The sequence below is a fragment of the Lepidochelys kempii genome, chromosome 24 (genome assembly GCF_965140265.1).
Source record: "Lepidochelys kempii isolate rLepKem1 chromosome 24, rLepKem1.hap2, whole genome shotgun sequence".
Lineage (NCBI taxonomy): Eukaryota > Metazoa > Chordata > Testudines > Cheloniidae > Lepidochelys > Lepidochelys kempii.
In genome coordinates this window covers 2,064,907-2,078,487 of record NC_133279.1, presented here as the reverse complement: position 1 = coordinate 2,078,487, position 13,581 = coordinate 2,064,907, and the positions used below count along the sequence as shown (strand labels likewise).

The 13,581-nt window shown below is 44.4% G+C and overlaps 1 protein-coding gene across 1 annotated transcript; it reads right to left on the bottom strand.

Moving 5' to 3' along the window:
• Positions 1-2,260: 2,260 nt before the first annotated feature.
• On the bottom strand, positions 2,261-2,887 carry LOC140902889 (uncharacterized). The gene has a single exon (XM_073323480.1). The coding sequence runs from the start codon at positions 2,885-2,887 to the stop codon at positions 2,261-2,263; it is 627 nt and encodes a 208-aa protein (XP_073179581.1).
• Positions 2,888-13,581: the final 10,694 nt, after the last annotated feature.

The following is a 13,581-nucleotide window of genomic DNA, read 5'->3' as shown; positions in this document are numbered from 1 at the left end:
TATTCTTCAACGTCATACCATACCTATTGACCCCTCCTTGGAAGGGAAGAACATAGGCATTGCTGCAGCAGATCAGGCCTCACTCCCACAGTGGTGAGTGCCCGAGACTTCACAGGGAGGTGCAAGAAACCCAGCAGAACACAGGCATGGGATCACCTGCCCACAGAGGAACTTTTTCACTATCCCCCGTCAATCCGATCTGCCCCCACGGACGATTGGACGATGCCCTGAAGCACAAGAGTTTATATCCCTGCCAATCTTGAAGAAATGCAGTAAATCCATCTCAGTCACTATTTCCTCCAGAGTACTGTGAGCACCATTCTCTCTGCATCACCAAGAGAAATGTCTGAGGGCATCCCTCTCTGTAGAGATACACCAGGATCAATAACAAATTTAAAGCTGCAGCGTTAAAGACCTGAATTGCACAGGAATAAATCTTTTTGCCATTAAGCAATGAGCCTTTCACCCCCAGATCACAGCTTCATTGAGAACAAATACCCGAATTTCGCCCATCTCCCTCTCTAAAATATTCTCAGTCCTTTCCCTCAGGAAAGCACAGTGGGATCTCCAGCAGCAGCTGACACTGGAGGTGGTGATGGGGACGTATGTGGTGATAGAACCTTATACCGTTATGGAGGCTTATGTAGTTGGGGGGTCCCTTTGGTTCTGGGACATGACATGGTTATCGGGATTCATATGGTTAGGAAAAAGAAAAGGAGGACTTGTGGCACCTTAGAGACTAACCAATTTATTTGAGCATAAAAGATTCTGTGGTTACAAGGCACTTTATGGTTGTGGGAGGAATATAGTGTTGTGGGGATGGTGATGGGGCCATGGGTACCTTAATGGAAACAGTGGGCTCTGTTAAACCCAGTAGGCATATGCAAAGAAAAAGGAAGAACCAGGAAATGAACAGCAAGATACAGATTGATGGTTTAGCGCATAGGCCTGTCTTTGAGAAGTCCTGAGTACATCGAACTCTTTGTGAAATAACAAAAGAGCTCCACTTTATCAGCACCTCTGCAAACATGCCGAATGTTTCCCATCATTCACAGGATGGGTCTTCTAATGCCTTCCTGGCTATGCGCTTCCACTGTTATCAACACAGTGGGCCTGATTCTCTACTGCGCTATGGGTTTTTACACCACTCTGTAAAGTGCAAAGGCAGCAGGGCCTTAAAGGTGTATGGGACCTACATTTGTAGTGACTTTCCTGCCTCTTTCCAATGCCAGAGGAGTGTCACAAGACTTTAGTGTCAAGGAGAATCAGGCTAGGTTCTCTCCTATCCAGGAATAAGGAGCGTTTCTTTAAGCCTTTTAACTTTCTAACAGCAGCTGCATAACGTAGAAACTTTTTGATCTTCAGCTTTTGTTGTGTTTTCGTTACGTTGTGACAGACCAGGGTGAAACAAGGAATTAACAATGGTGGCAAACAGACTTGATTGTCAAACTCTACAGCTGTGATCTTTTAATATCTCGAAAAGCTTCCACATCGCTATGAACCACTTAAAGGGCTTTAATCTCCTATCACTCCATGCCTTCGAAAGTTGCAACTTGAGAGGTGTCTGGTGCTGCCTGCTCTACAGGGATGAATTTCATGCAGCAGGATTTCTAAACAAGGAGGGAGGAACAAGGAAAGCCAGAAGACCGATATTACGATGCAGCATAGTTTTTAATGAGAATGAAATTTGCAATACACAGTTACAGATAGAAATAATACACAAGAGAAAGAAGGTATTTCACGTGTTTCCAGAGGGGCTGCGACTGAATGAAATTTGCAATACACAGTTACAGAAAGAAATAATACACAAGAGAAAGAAGGTATTTCACGTGTTTCCAGAGGGGCTGCGACTGATCACCCGCTTCCTTGCGATGCATTTGAGGCGAGATGTTGTTTTTCCTTTTTCGCAGGTGCAGAGTTGGACAAACAAATTAAAGCGATAATAAATACAACTGATGCCTGTTTTAAGGCCCCTGTTTCCTTCACACTGAGGGGTAAGTGCAAACAGCCTGAGTGTAATTCAGAATGAGTCCACATGTGACTAAGAGACTAAGCACGTGGTTGGGAAAGCATTGGCAGAAAAAGTTTAAAGCATAACATTAGAAATGGGTCTAGGAGACAAAGGCGCTGAGCAGACACAGCTCGCGATGAATTCAAGTGGAGCCATGCCTGCACAGCGCTTCTGAAATCTCCATCTGAATCTGTAGCTTGTTCTTCATTTCCTGGTCTTTTTTTTTTACCATTGATATTCCTGCAAGGTTTAACATGGTGTACAGCTTCCACTCAGGTACCTATGGCAAGATACCCCGGAACCGGATAATCCTCCATAACCGTAACCTCCCCCGTAACCACACAGTCCACCATAACGGCCCCCATAACCGCACAGTCCGCCATAAGGGCCCCCGTAACCATAATGGCCCCCGTAACCACACAATCCCCCGAAACCACCCCCATAACCATACAATCCCCCGTAACCGCACAGTCCACCATAACGGCCCCCGTAACTACTCAATCCCCCGTAACCATAACGGCCCCCATAAGCACCTAATCCCCCGTAACCATACAATCCTCCGTAACGGCCTCCATAAGCACCTGATCCCCCGTAACCATACAATCCTCCGTAACGGCCTCCATAGCCGTACAATCCCCCCAAACCGAATGAACCCCCGTAGCCGGCTCCGACCACAGGTGCTCCTACAGCTGCCACTTCACTCTGCTGAGGGAAAGTGCTGAGAATTGGTCCCGGGATGGTCACGACAACGGGTGATGGTCTGATGACCACTTCAGAGTCAGGGCACTGCCTAACACATGGCTCATTCCAGCTGCCAGAAACTGGACTGGGCTGGGCCACCCCGCATTCTGGATAGCACAGGCTGGAGCAAGACATCTTTCTGTGTGCAAACCTGAAACACACAACAAAACATAAGAAGATAAGAATGGCCATACTGGGTCAGATCAAAGGTCCATCAAGCCCAGTATCCTGTCCTCTGACAGTGGCCAATGGCAGGTGCCCCAAAGGGAAAGACCAGGTTATCATCAAGTGATCCATGCCCTGTCACCCAATCCCAGCTTCTGGAAAACAGAGGACACCACTCGTGCCCATCCTGGCTCATAGCCATTGATGGACCTATCTTTCATGAATCTATCTAGCTCCCTCTTGAACCCCATTATAGTACTGGCCTTCACAACAGCCTCTGGCAAGGAGTTCCAGAGGTTGACAGGGAATAGAGTAAAGAAAAGGTACTAGTGTCAGTGGAAGAAAAGACTCAAAACTCGGTTACTCTTGCAGTGATGTCGCTGTGGGGCCCAAGAGAGAGAAGGAGTGGATTTAGTCCCTATGTTTGTGGCTGCGTATTGGTCCCTATTTCCTCTTTCTATGCCTCTTATCCACTCACAGTAAACTTCCCTCCCAACAGGCCCATTTGAACCCTTCTCAATGACTTTGTCTGAAAAACCAGTAAGAGTAACTATTTCATTGACGGACCCCCGGGATTCGGTGTCCATTATAGACATTGCTCAAAGAGAACATGGCTGGGATACTGCTATCATTTGCTTTCCTTTGAAGATTCAACCTCTGCATTCAAACCAGTTGAGTCCAGTGCCAGAATGTGGCTCTTTGGCTTTCTAAACCTTGGGAGTCACGAATACTTGTGGATGAATAAACAGAAACTTTTCTTTTCTTCAAATAAATCACTAAGGACAAGATCCTCAGCTCTGGTAAAATGGGTTCAGGTCCACTGACTTCTATGGAGCGACAATAAATTATACCATCTGAGTATAAGAATCTTCAATGGGTATTTCTGCTCATAAGAACATTGGAATTGCTAGACTGGATCACACCAGTTGTCAGCTTAATAATTCTCCTGCCTCCAATAGTGAGGAGTAACAGCTACTTCCAAATAAAGTAGAAGACCCCTAAATTGGCCATGTATGGAATAAACTGGGAAAGTTTCTTCCTAATCTAGCCAAGCAAAAAAATGGCTAAGAAACTTTCTAAAATTACTTTAGGAAGATTTAAATGCCCGAAATCAATTTCCAGTTATTAGGAAATATGTTTCTCAGTTGCATTTGGTGCTCCTAAAATCCCCACCTTTGGCTTCAAATCATGGATCCACCACAACCAGCTACTGATTGTCTACACAAGATAATTATGTATGGAACAACACTCTAATCCCTGATAAAAATCACAGAGCGTACATGCAAGATTCAGTCTTAAATGGAAATAGATCCTACTGTGACACCTCTTGATGTTAGAAAGAGTTTGATTCAAATTGGACTTACCCAGTTGACCGAGGAGCTGAAGTGACGCGCTATCTCAGAGTGACCCTGAGTTGTGAGCGCTTTTATACAGTGTCTAGGACTGCCTGGAGGATCTGTGATGCGTTTGGTACAGGAAGTCCCATTTAGTTACCAAACAAAGTTGCATGCCTCGGTAAATCCTTCTTTTGATGGAGCTGTTTTCTCAGGGTTTGGGAGTATTGGGCTAATCTCAGCCTCAAAGGGAGTGACATGCACGTTGCAATCTGCATTCCTAGTATCATTCCAGTGACTCTCTTGGTGCTGCAATGAGCATGCATGTCAAGGTGATTCAGAATTGCATCAGTAGCACAACTGGCTGTCCTGAACAGATATCCCCTTTGGTCCTTTCAGTTCATGCAGGTCATTGTTAGGGGCATTCTACAGTTCATGATAAACTTGCCAGGAAGCAAAGATCCATTTTTCTGCTTTCTCACAAGCTCCATCCCCAACGGTCAGATCCAATTCCCTTTGAAAACAATCGGAATCATTCCATTGCCTTCAGTGTCTTTCCTGTCATGACCTTAAGTCTCAAATTCACTTTTTGGCAGGGGGATAGTACGATGCCTGTGGACAATTTTAGCCCCACTTCAAACTTTCAAACTACCTCTGAGTAGGGACTTCAGTGGAGCATGGGCCTTTGTGTTGGCCCTCTGCCCAGAGGTGAATTTCACCTTACGATGATTAAACCTTGACCTAACATAGGACCGCCACTTGTGTCACCAATGGTATCTCAAAGGGTTTCCTAGACCAGATTTACTCATGGGTCCATGGAAGGGATAGGGGGGAGTTGAAGGAAGCAGTGCTCTTTTCTAGAAAGGTTTTCAGTTAAATCATTAAATTTGTACTCTGTTAGAAACCATAGAATCATAGAATATCAGGGTTGGAAGGGACCTCAGGAGGTCATCTAGTCCAACCCTTGCTCAAAGCAGGACCAATCCCCAACTAAATCATCCCAGCCAAGGCTTTGTCAAGCCTGACCTTAAAAATATCTAAGGAGGGAGATTCCACCACCTCCCTAGGTAACGCATTCCAGTGTTTCACCACCCTCCTAGTGAAAATGTTTTTCCTAGTATCCAACCTAAACCTCCCCCACTGCAACTTGAGACCGTTACTCCTTGTTCTGTCATCAGCTACCACTGAGAACAGTCTGGAGCCATCCTCTTTGGAACCCCCTTTCAGGTAGTTGAAAGCAGCTATCAAATCCCCCCTCATTCTTCTCTTCTGCAGACTGAACAATCCCAGTTCCCTCAGCCTCTCCTCATAAGTCATGTGTTCCACTCCCCTAATCATTTTTGTTGCCCTCCGCTGGACTCTTTCCAATTTTTCCACATCCTCCTTGTAGTGTGGGGGCCCAAAACTGGACACAGTACTCCAGATGAGGCCTCACCAATGTTGACTAGAGGGGAATGATCACGTCCCTCAATCTGCTGGCAATGCCCCTACTTATACATCCCAAAATGCCATTGGCCTTCTTGGCAACTCATATCTAGCTTCTCGTCCACTGTAACCCCTAGGTCCTTTTTTGCAGAACTGCTGCCGAGCCATTTGGTCCCTAGTCTGTAGCGGTGCATGGGATTCTTCCGTCCTAAGTGCAGGACTCTGCACTTGTCCTTGTTGAACCTCGTCAGATTTCTTTTTGGCCCAATTCTCTAATTTGTCTAGGGCCCTCTGTATCCTATCCCTACCCTCCAGCGTATCTACCGCTTCTCCCAGTTTAGTGTCATCTGCAAACTTGCTGAGGGTGCAATCCGCACCGTCCTCCAGATCATTTATGAAGATAGTGAACAAAACCGGCCCCAGGACCGACTCTTGAGGCACTCGACTTGATACTGGCTGCCAACTAGACATGTCCCACCAGCCACAGGTTATGTTGCATAAAACATTCCTGCAAGAACCAGAATGTTGTTTTAAGTGTAAAATATATCTCTAGGAGTGCATTCTATATCCAGGGAAGAAGGCAGAAATGTCCTCCTTTGACTTTAAGGCCCTGCACCTCTTTCAGTTTGAAGCAACTTCTGCGGATTAACGCCAAGGGAGCCCCTTCGTTTTCCTATAAATACACCAAATTCAAAATTACATTAGAATGAAAATGAAATATCCCCAAATTCTTTGGCTTTGAATCACGACCTGATTAAAGGAATGACATGAGAGCCCGTGGCCTCTATTTTTTTTTTAAGTGACTCTATTACTCATTGCAGAGGCGTCTAATCCCAGGAACAATTTATTAATCTTCTAAGAATACAACCCTTTTTATGTGTGAAACACCAATACGTGTTTGTCAGGTGCTTTGGAATCTTGCGTTCTGCGACGCCGAAAAACTTCCACCCGTAACAACCTTACTATCCTTGTTTTTTTTGGCATAGAACAAGAGGCACGTGGAGGTGAAGGTCACACGGGGGTCAGTTCCAGAAACAGAAATACAACCCAATAGTTCTGACTCCTCGTAACACAGAGTAAGTTCGAGGTTCACCCCTGTTACACGCTGTTACAAGACGACATTAGTAATATCTCTTGCTAAAAAATGTGTGCATCCTTGGATCTAAGCATCAACAATGAAAAAAAGACTAACGTTTGATACACTTTAATTGTTTCTTCTTTACACTTGAGGACAACACTTCTCCAAAGGAATTACAAGTCTCGCAATTTCTATCTTTTCCTTGGCGGTGGTAGCATTGCAAATCATAGTATATCATTCAAGCATCAAAACTCGCTATCTAAGGAACTTGGGCAGTGAATTTCAACCTACAGTGATTAAATGAAGGGATTGACACTGCTCAGGTTAGAAGAAGTGGCATTGGGGGTGTATTTTCTACTTTACAGATCATTCCAACTACAGCTGAAAAGCTTTCTGCAGAATGCCCTAAACGTATCTTCCAAAAAAAAGGGTGTCACAGGGATGGAGCACGTGCTTAGCCCGTGGTAGGAGGAGTCAGAAGTATTGGGCTGTATTTCTGTTTCTGCAACTCATACCCGTGCAACCTTCACCTCAATGTGCTTCTTTTTCTCTACCTAGAAATCAGGGATAGTGAGGATGTTCAGACTGGAAATTGTTCAGTGTTCTTTGAACTGAAGATTTCAAACCACCGAAGAACACTCATTGGTGTTTCATAAATGCAAAGAGTTGTATTCTGAGACTATTATTAAATTGTTTTGGGATTAGAAGCCTCTGCATTCACTAATAGAGTCACTTGAAAAAAATAGAGGCCAAGGTTTCTTGTGTTATTCCTTTAATCAGGTCATGATTCAAAGCCAAAGAATTTGGGGATATTGCATTTTCATTCAAATGTAATTTTGCATTTGGTATTTTTTTAAAAATTATTATATAGGAAAATGAAGATGCTCTCATGGTGGAAATCAGCACAGTTGCTTCAACTTCAAAGCAAGTCCTTGCGAAAACGTTCTTTGAAAGTTTAAGGTAACCTGACTGCTCTAACCTGAGCAGTGTCAATGCCTTCATTTAATCACTGTAGGTTGAAATTCACTCCTGGGCAGAGGGTCATCACAAAGGCTTGTACTATACCTAAGTCCATGCTAAGACATAGTTTGAAAGTTTAAAGTAGAACTAAAGTTGTCCATAGGCATTGTTCGATCCCCCCGCCAAAGGGTGAATTTGAGACTTAAGGTCATGACAGGAAACGCACTGAAGGCAAAGGAATATTTCCAATTGATTACAAAGGGAATTGGATCTGAGATGGGGATGGAGGTTGTGAGAATGCAGAAAAATAGCTCTCTGCTTCCAAGCAGGTTTATAATGAAATGTCCAGTGCCCCCAAGAATGACCAGTATGAACAGAAAGGACCAAAGGGGCTATCTGCTCAGGACAGCCAGTTGTGCTACTGATGCAGCTCTGAATCACCTTGACATGCATTCTCATTGCACCACCAAGAGAGTCAGTGGAATGACACAAGCAATGCAGACTGCAACGTGCATTATTAGGATTAGTCCAATAATCCCAAACCCTGAGAAAACAGCAGGTTCAAAGGGAGCATTTACCGAGGCATTATACTTTGTTTGGTAACTAGTTAGGACTTCCTGTACCAAATGCAACGCAGATCCTCCAGGCAGTCCTAAAAACTGTATAAAAGGATTCACTGCTCAGGTCTCTTCTAAACGCTTCTTTGGACTTCGTCTCCTCGGTGAACTGGGTAAGTCCAATTGGACTCAATCTCTTTCCAACACAAGAGCTGTCACAGTAGGGTCCATTTTCATTTTAAGACTAACTCTTGTACATACTCTCTGTATTTTTATTAGGGACGAGGGTGTTTCTCCATTATCGTCTTTTGTAGTTATTCACTTGCAAGTGCTGGTGGATCCATGATTCGGAGCCACAGGTGGGGATTTTAGGAGCACCATATGCAATTGGGAAACATATTTCCGATTAACTGGAAATAGAATTAGAGCATTTAAATCTTTAAAGTAATATTAGAAAGTTCCTCAGCCATTTTTCTCTGGGATAGATTAGGAAGAAACTTCGCCACCTTAGGCCATAAATGGCCAATTCAGGGGGTCTTCTTTATGCTGAAGGAGCTGTGACTCCTCACTGTTGGAGCCAGGAGAATTATTAAGCTGACAACTAGTGTGATCCAATCTGGCAATTCCTACATTCTTATGAGCAGAAATGCCCACTGAAGATTCTTACACTCAGATGGTGTAATTTAGGGTCGCTCCATGGAAGTCAGTGGACCTGAACCCATTTTACTAGAGCTGAGGATCTTGTCCTTAGTGATTTCTTTGCAGAAAGGAAAAGTTTCTGTTCCTTCCTTAGCAAGTATTGGTGACTCCCAGGGTTTGGAAAACCAAAGAGCCACACTCTGACACTGGACTCAACTGGTTTGCATGCAGAGGTTGAATCCTCAAGGGAAAGGAAAAGATCAGCATTATCCCAGCCAAGTTCTCTTTGAGAAATGTCTATAACGGTCACAGCATCCCAGGTATCCTTCAAAGAAATAATTACACTTATTCCAGGCGGTGTTTTTAGACAGGTCACTGAGAGGGCTTCAAATGGGACAATTGGGAGGTACATTTAGTGTGAGTGGATAAGAGGCAAAGAAAGAGGAAATAGGAACAAATATATAGCCAAAAAGATAGGAACTAAGTCCACTCCTCCTGTCTCTCTCGGGCCCCACGTAGACCTCACTACTACAGTAACTGAGGTTTGAGTCCTTTCTTTCACTGGCACATGTACTTTCTTTTTACTCTACTCCCTGTTGTGTGTTTCAGGTTTACCTCCATCACAGAAAGATGTCTTGTTCCAGCCTGTACTATCCAGAATGCGGGGTGGCCCGGCCCAGTCCAGTTTCTGGCAGCTTCAATGAGCCGTGCGTTAGGCAGTGCCCTGACTCCGAAATAGTGATCAGACCATCACCAGTTGTCGTGACCATCCCAGGACCAATTCTCAGCAATTTCCCTCAGCAGAGTGAAGTGGCAGCTGTAGGAGCACCTGTGGTCGGAGCCGGCTATGGGGGTTCATTCGGTTTGGGGGGATTGTACGGGGGCTATGGAGGCCATTATGGAGGATTGTATGGTTACGGGGGATTAGGTGCTTACGGGGGCCGTTATGGATTCGGGGGATTGAGTGGTTACGGGGGCCGTTATGGTGGATGGTGTGGTTACGGGGGAGGTTACGGTTATGGAGGATTATCCGGTTCTGGGGTATCTTGCCATAGGTACCTGAGTGGAAGCTCTACGCCATGTTAAACCCTGCAGGAATATCAATGGTAAAAGAAAAGACCAGGAAATGAAGAATAGGCTACAGATTCAGATGGAGATTTCAGAAGCGCTGTGCAGGCATGGCTCCACTTGAATTCAACGCGAGCTGTGTCTGCTCAGCGCCTTTGTCTCCTAGACCCATTTCTAATGTTATGCTTATAAACTCTTTCTGCCAATGCTTTCCCAACCGCGTGCTTAGTCTCTCAGTCACATGTGGACTCATTCTGAATTACACTCAGGCTGTTTGCACTAACCCCGTAGTCTGACGGAAAGAGGGGCCTTAAGACAGGCATTAGTTGTATTTATTATCACTCGAATTTGTTTGTCCAACTCTGCACCTGCGAAAAAGGAAAAACAACTTCTTGCCTCAAATGCATCGCAAGGAAGTGGGTATTCGGTCGCAGCCCTTCTGGAAACACGTGAAATACCTTCTTTCTGTTGTGTATTATTTCTTTCTGTAACTGTGTATTGCAAATTTCATTCTCATTAAAAACTATGCTGCATTGTAATATCGGTCTTCTGGCTTTCCTTGTTCCTCCCTCCTTGTTTAGAAATCCTGCTGCATGAAATTCACCCCTGTAGAGCAGGCAGCACCAGACACCTCTCAAGTTGCAACTTTCGAAACGCGCTATCTCAGAGTGAGTAAAGCCCTTTAAGTGGTTCATAGCATTATGCAGGCTCTCTGCACAGGGGTGGAATTCTTCCTTGCATCATCTGTTTTGCAAAAAGTCTTTTCCTCCTAAGTCTTACACAGATTTTCACCGTAAGAATGTAAATATTTCCTTTCATTTCAAAAAGACCAATCACGTGCTTCATGGAAAGTGTCTGTGTGAGTCTTTGCTGGATAGCCACCCAGATTTTCGGAAGGAAAAGAATACTGGCCACCCCTAAAGACAAATGACATTACACCAAAGTCATTTGCAGCAGTCAGGAATCTCCTCTGTGATATGAAGAGATTAGTACACTGACCATTACTTCAGTACAAGAATCTAATGGTGTTTTAGGAAGCTGTTCCTCCTTGCACTCCATATTACCATTCTTATGTAAACCCCCCTGCCTGTACCATAGCTTGATATTGCAGGAACTGCGCATAGCAAGTTTGCATTTTCTACTATGTTTTTCTTCAACATTTTCGTGGGTCTCAGTTCCCGGAAAATGAGGATTTTGCACTAATCAAATTTTTGATTTGACAACGCAAAAGAAAAAAATGTATCCAGACCATCCCGGCTCTTCAATGACATGATGTAATACTCACACAGTGAGGGGAGATTTAGCCATCTGCCACCGGGTGTTATTTAAGGGTAACACAGCTCTATTCTTCAACGTCATACCATACCTATTGACCCCTCCTTGGAAGGGAAGAACATAGGCATTGCTGCAGCAGATCAGGCCTCACTCCCACAGTGGTGAGTGCCCGAGACTTCACAGGGAGGTGCAAGAAACCCAGCAGAACACAGGCATGGGATCACCTGCCCACAGAGGAACTTTTTCACTATCCCCCGTCAATCCGATCTGCCCCCACGGACGATTGGACGATGCCCTGAAGCACAAGAGTTTATATCCCTGCCAATCTTGAAGAAATGCAGTAAATCCATCTCAGTCACTATTTCCTCCAGAGTACTGTGAGCACCATTCTCTCTGCATCACCAAGAGAAATGTCTGAGGGCATCCCTCTCTGTAGAGATACACCAGGATCAATAACAAATTTAAAGCTGCAGCGTTAAAGACCTGAATTGCACAGGAATAAATCTTTTTGCCATTAAGCAATGAGCCTTTCACCCCCAGATCACAGCTTCATTGAGAACAAATACCCGAATTTCGCCCATCTCCCTCTCTAAAATATTCTCAGTCCTTTCCCTCAGGAAAGCACAGTGGGATCTCCAGCAGCAGCTGACACTGGAGGTGGTGATGGGGACGTATGTGGTGATAGAACCTTATACCGTTATGGAGGCTTATGTAGTTGGGGGGTCCCTTTGGTTCTGGGACATGACATGGTTATCGGGATTCATATGGTTAGGAAAAAGAAAAGGAGGACTTGTGGCACCTTAGAGACTAACCAATTTATTTGAGCATAAAAGATTCTGTGGTTACAAGGCACTTTATGGTTGTGGGAGGAATATAGTGTTGTGGGGATGGTGATGGGGCCATGGGTACCTTAATGGAAACAGTGGGCTCTGTTAAACCCAGTAGGCATATGCAAAGAAAAAGGAAGAACCAGGAAATGAACAGCAAGATACAGATTGATGGTTTAGCGCATAGGCCTGTCTTTGAGAAGTCCTGAGTACATCGAACTCTTTGTGAAATAACAAAAGAGCTCCACTTTATCAGCACCTCTGCAAACATGCCGAATGTTTCCCATCATTCACAGGATGGGTCTTCTAATGCCTTCCTGGCTATGCGCTTCCACTGTTATCAACACAGTGGGCCTGATTCTCTACTGCGCTATGGGTTTTTACACCACTCTGTAAAGTGCAAAGGCAGCAGGGCCTTAAAGGTGTATGGGACCTACATTTGTAGTGACTTTCCTGCCTCTTTCCAATGCCAGAGGAGTGTCACAAGACTTTAGTGTCAAGGAGAATCAGGCTAGGTTCTCTCCTATCCAGGAATAAGGAGCGTTTCTTTAAGCCTTTTAACTTTCTAACAGCAGCTGCATAACGTAGAAACTTTTTGATCTTCAGCTTTTGTTGTGTTTTCGTTACGTTGTGACAGACCAGGGTGAAACAAGGAATTAACAATGGTGGCAAACAGACTTGATTGTCAAACTCTACAGCTGTGATCTTTTAATATCTCGAAAAGCTTCCACATCGCTATGAACCACTTAAAGGGCTTTAATCTCCTATCACTCCATGCCTTCGAAAGTTGCAACTTGAGAGGTGTCTGGTGCTGCCTGCTCTACAGGGATGAATTTCATGCAGCAGGATTTCTAAACAAGGAGGGAGGAACAAGGAAAGCCAGAAGACCGATATTACGATGCAGCATAGTTTTTAATGAGAATGAAATTTGCAATACACAGTTACAGATAGAAATAATACACAAGAGAAAGAAGGTATTTCACGTGTTTCCAGAGGGGCTGCGACTGAATGAAATTTGCAATACACAGTTACAGAAAGAAATAATACACAAGAGAAAGAAGGTATTTCACGTGTTTCCAGAGGGGCTGCGACTGATCACCCGCTTCCTTGCGATGCATTTGAGGCGAGATGTTGTTTTTCCTTTTTCGCAGGTGCAGAGTTGGACAAACAAATTAAAGCGATAATAAATACAACTGATGCCTGTTTTAAGGCCCCTGTTTCCTTCACACTGAGGGGTAAGTGCAAACAGCCTGAGTGTAATTCAGAATGAGTCCACATGTGACTAAGAGACTAAGCACGTGGTTGGGAAAGCATTGGCAGAAAAAGTTTAAAGCATAACATTAGAAATGGGTCTAGGAGACAAAGGCGCTGAGCAGACACAGCTCGCGATGAATTCAAGTGGAGCCATGCCTGCACAGCGCTTCTGAAATCTCCATCTGAATCTGTAGCTTGTTCTTCATTTCCTGGTCTTTTTTTTTTACCATTGATATTCCTGCAAGGT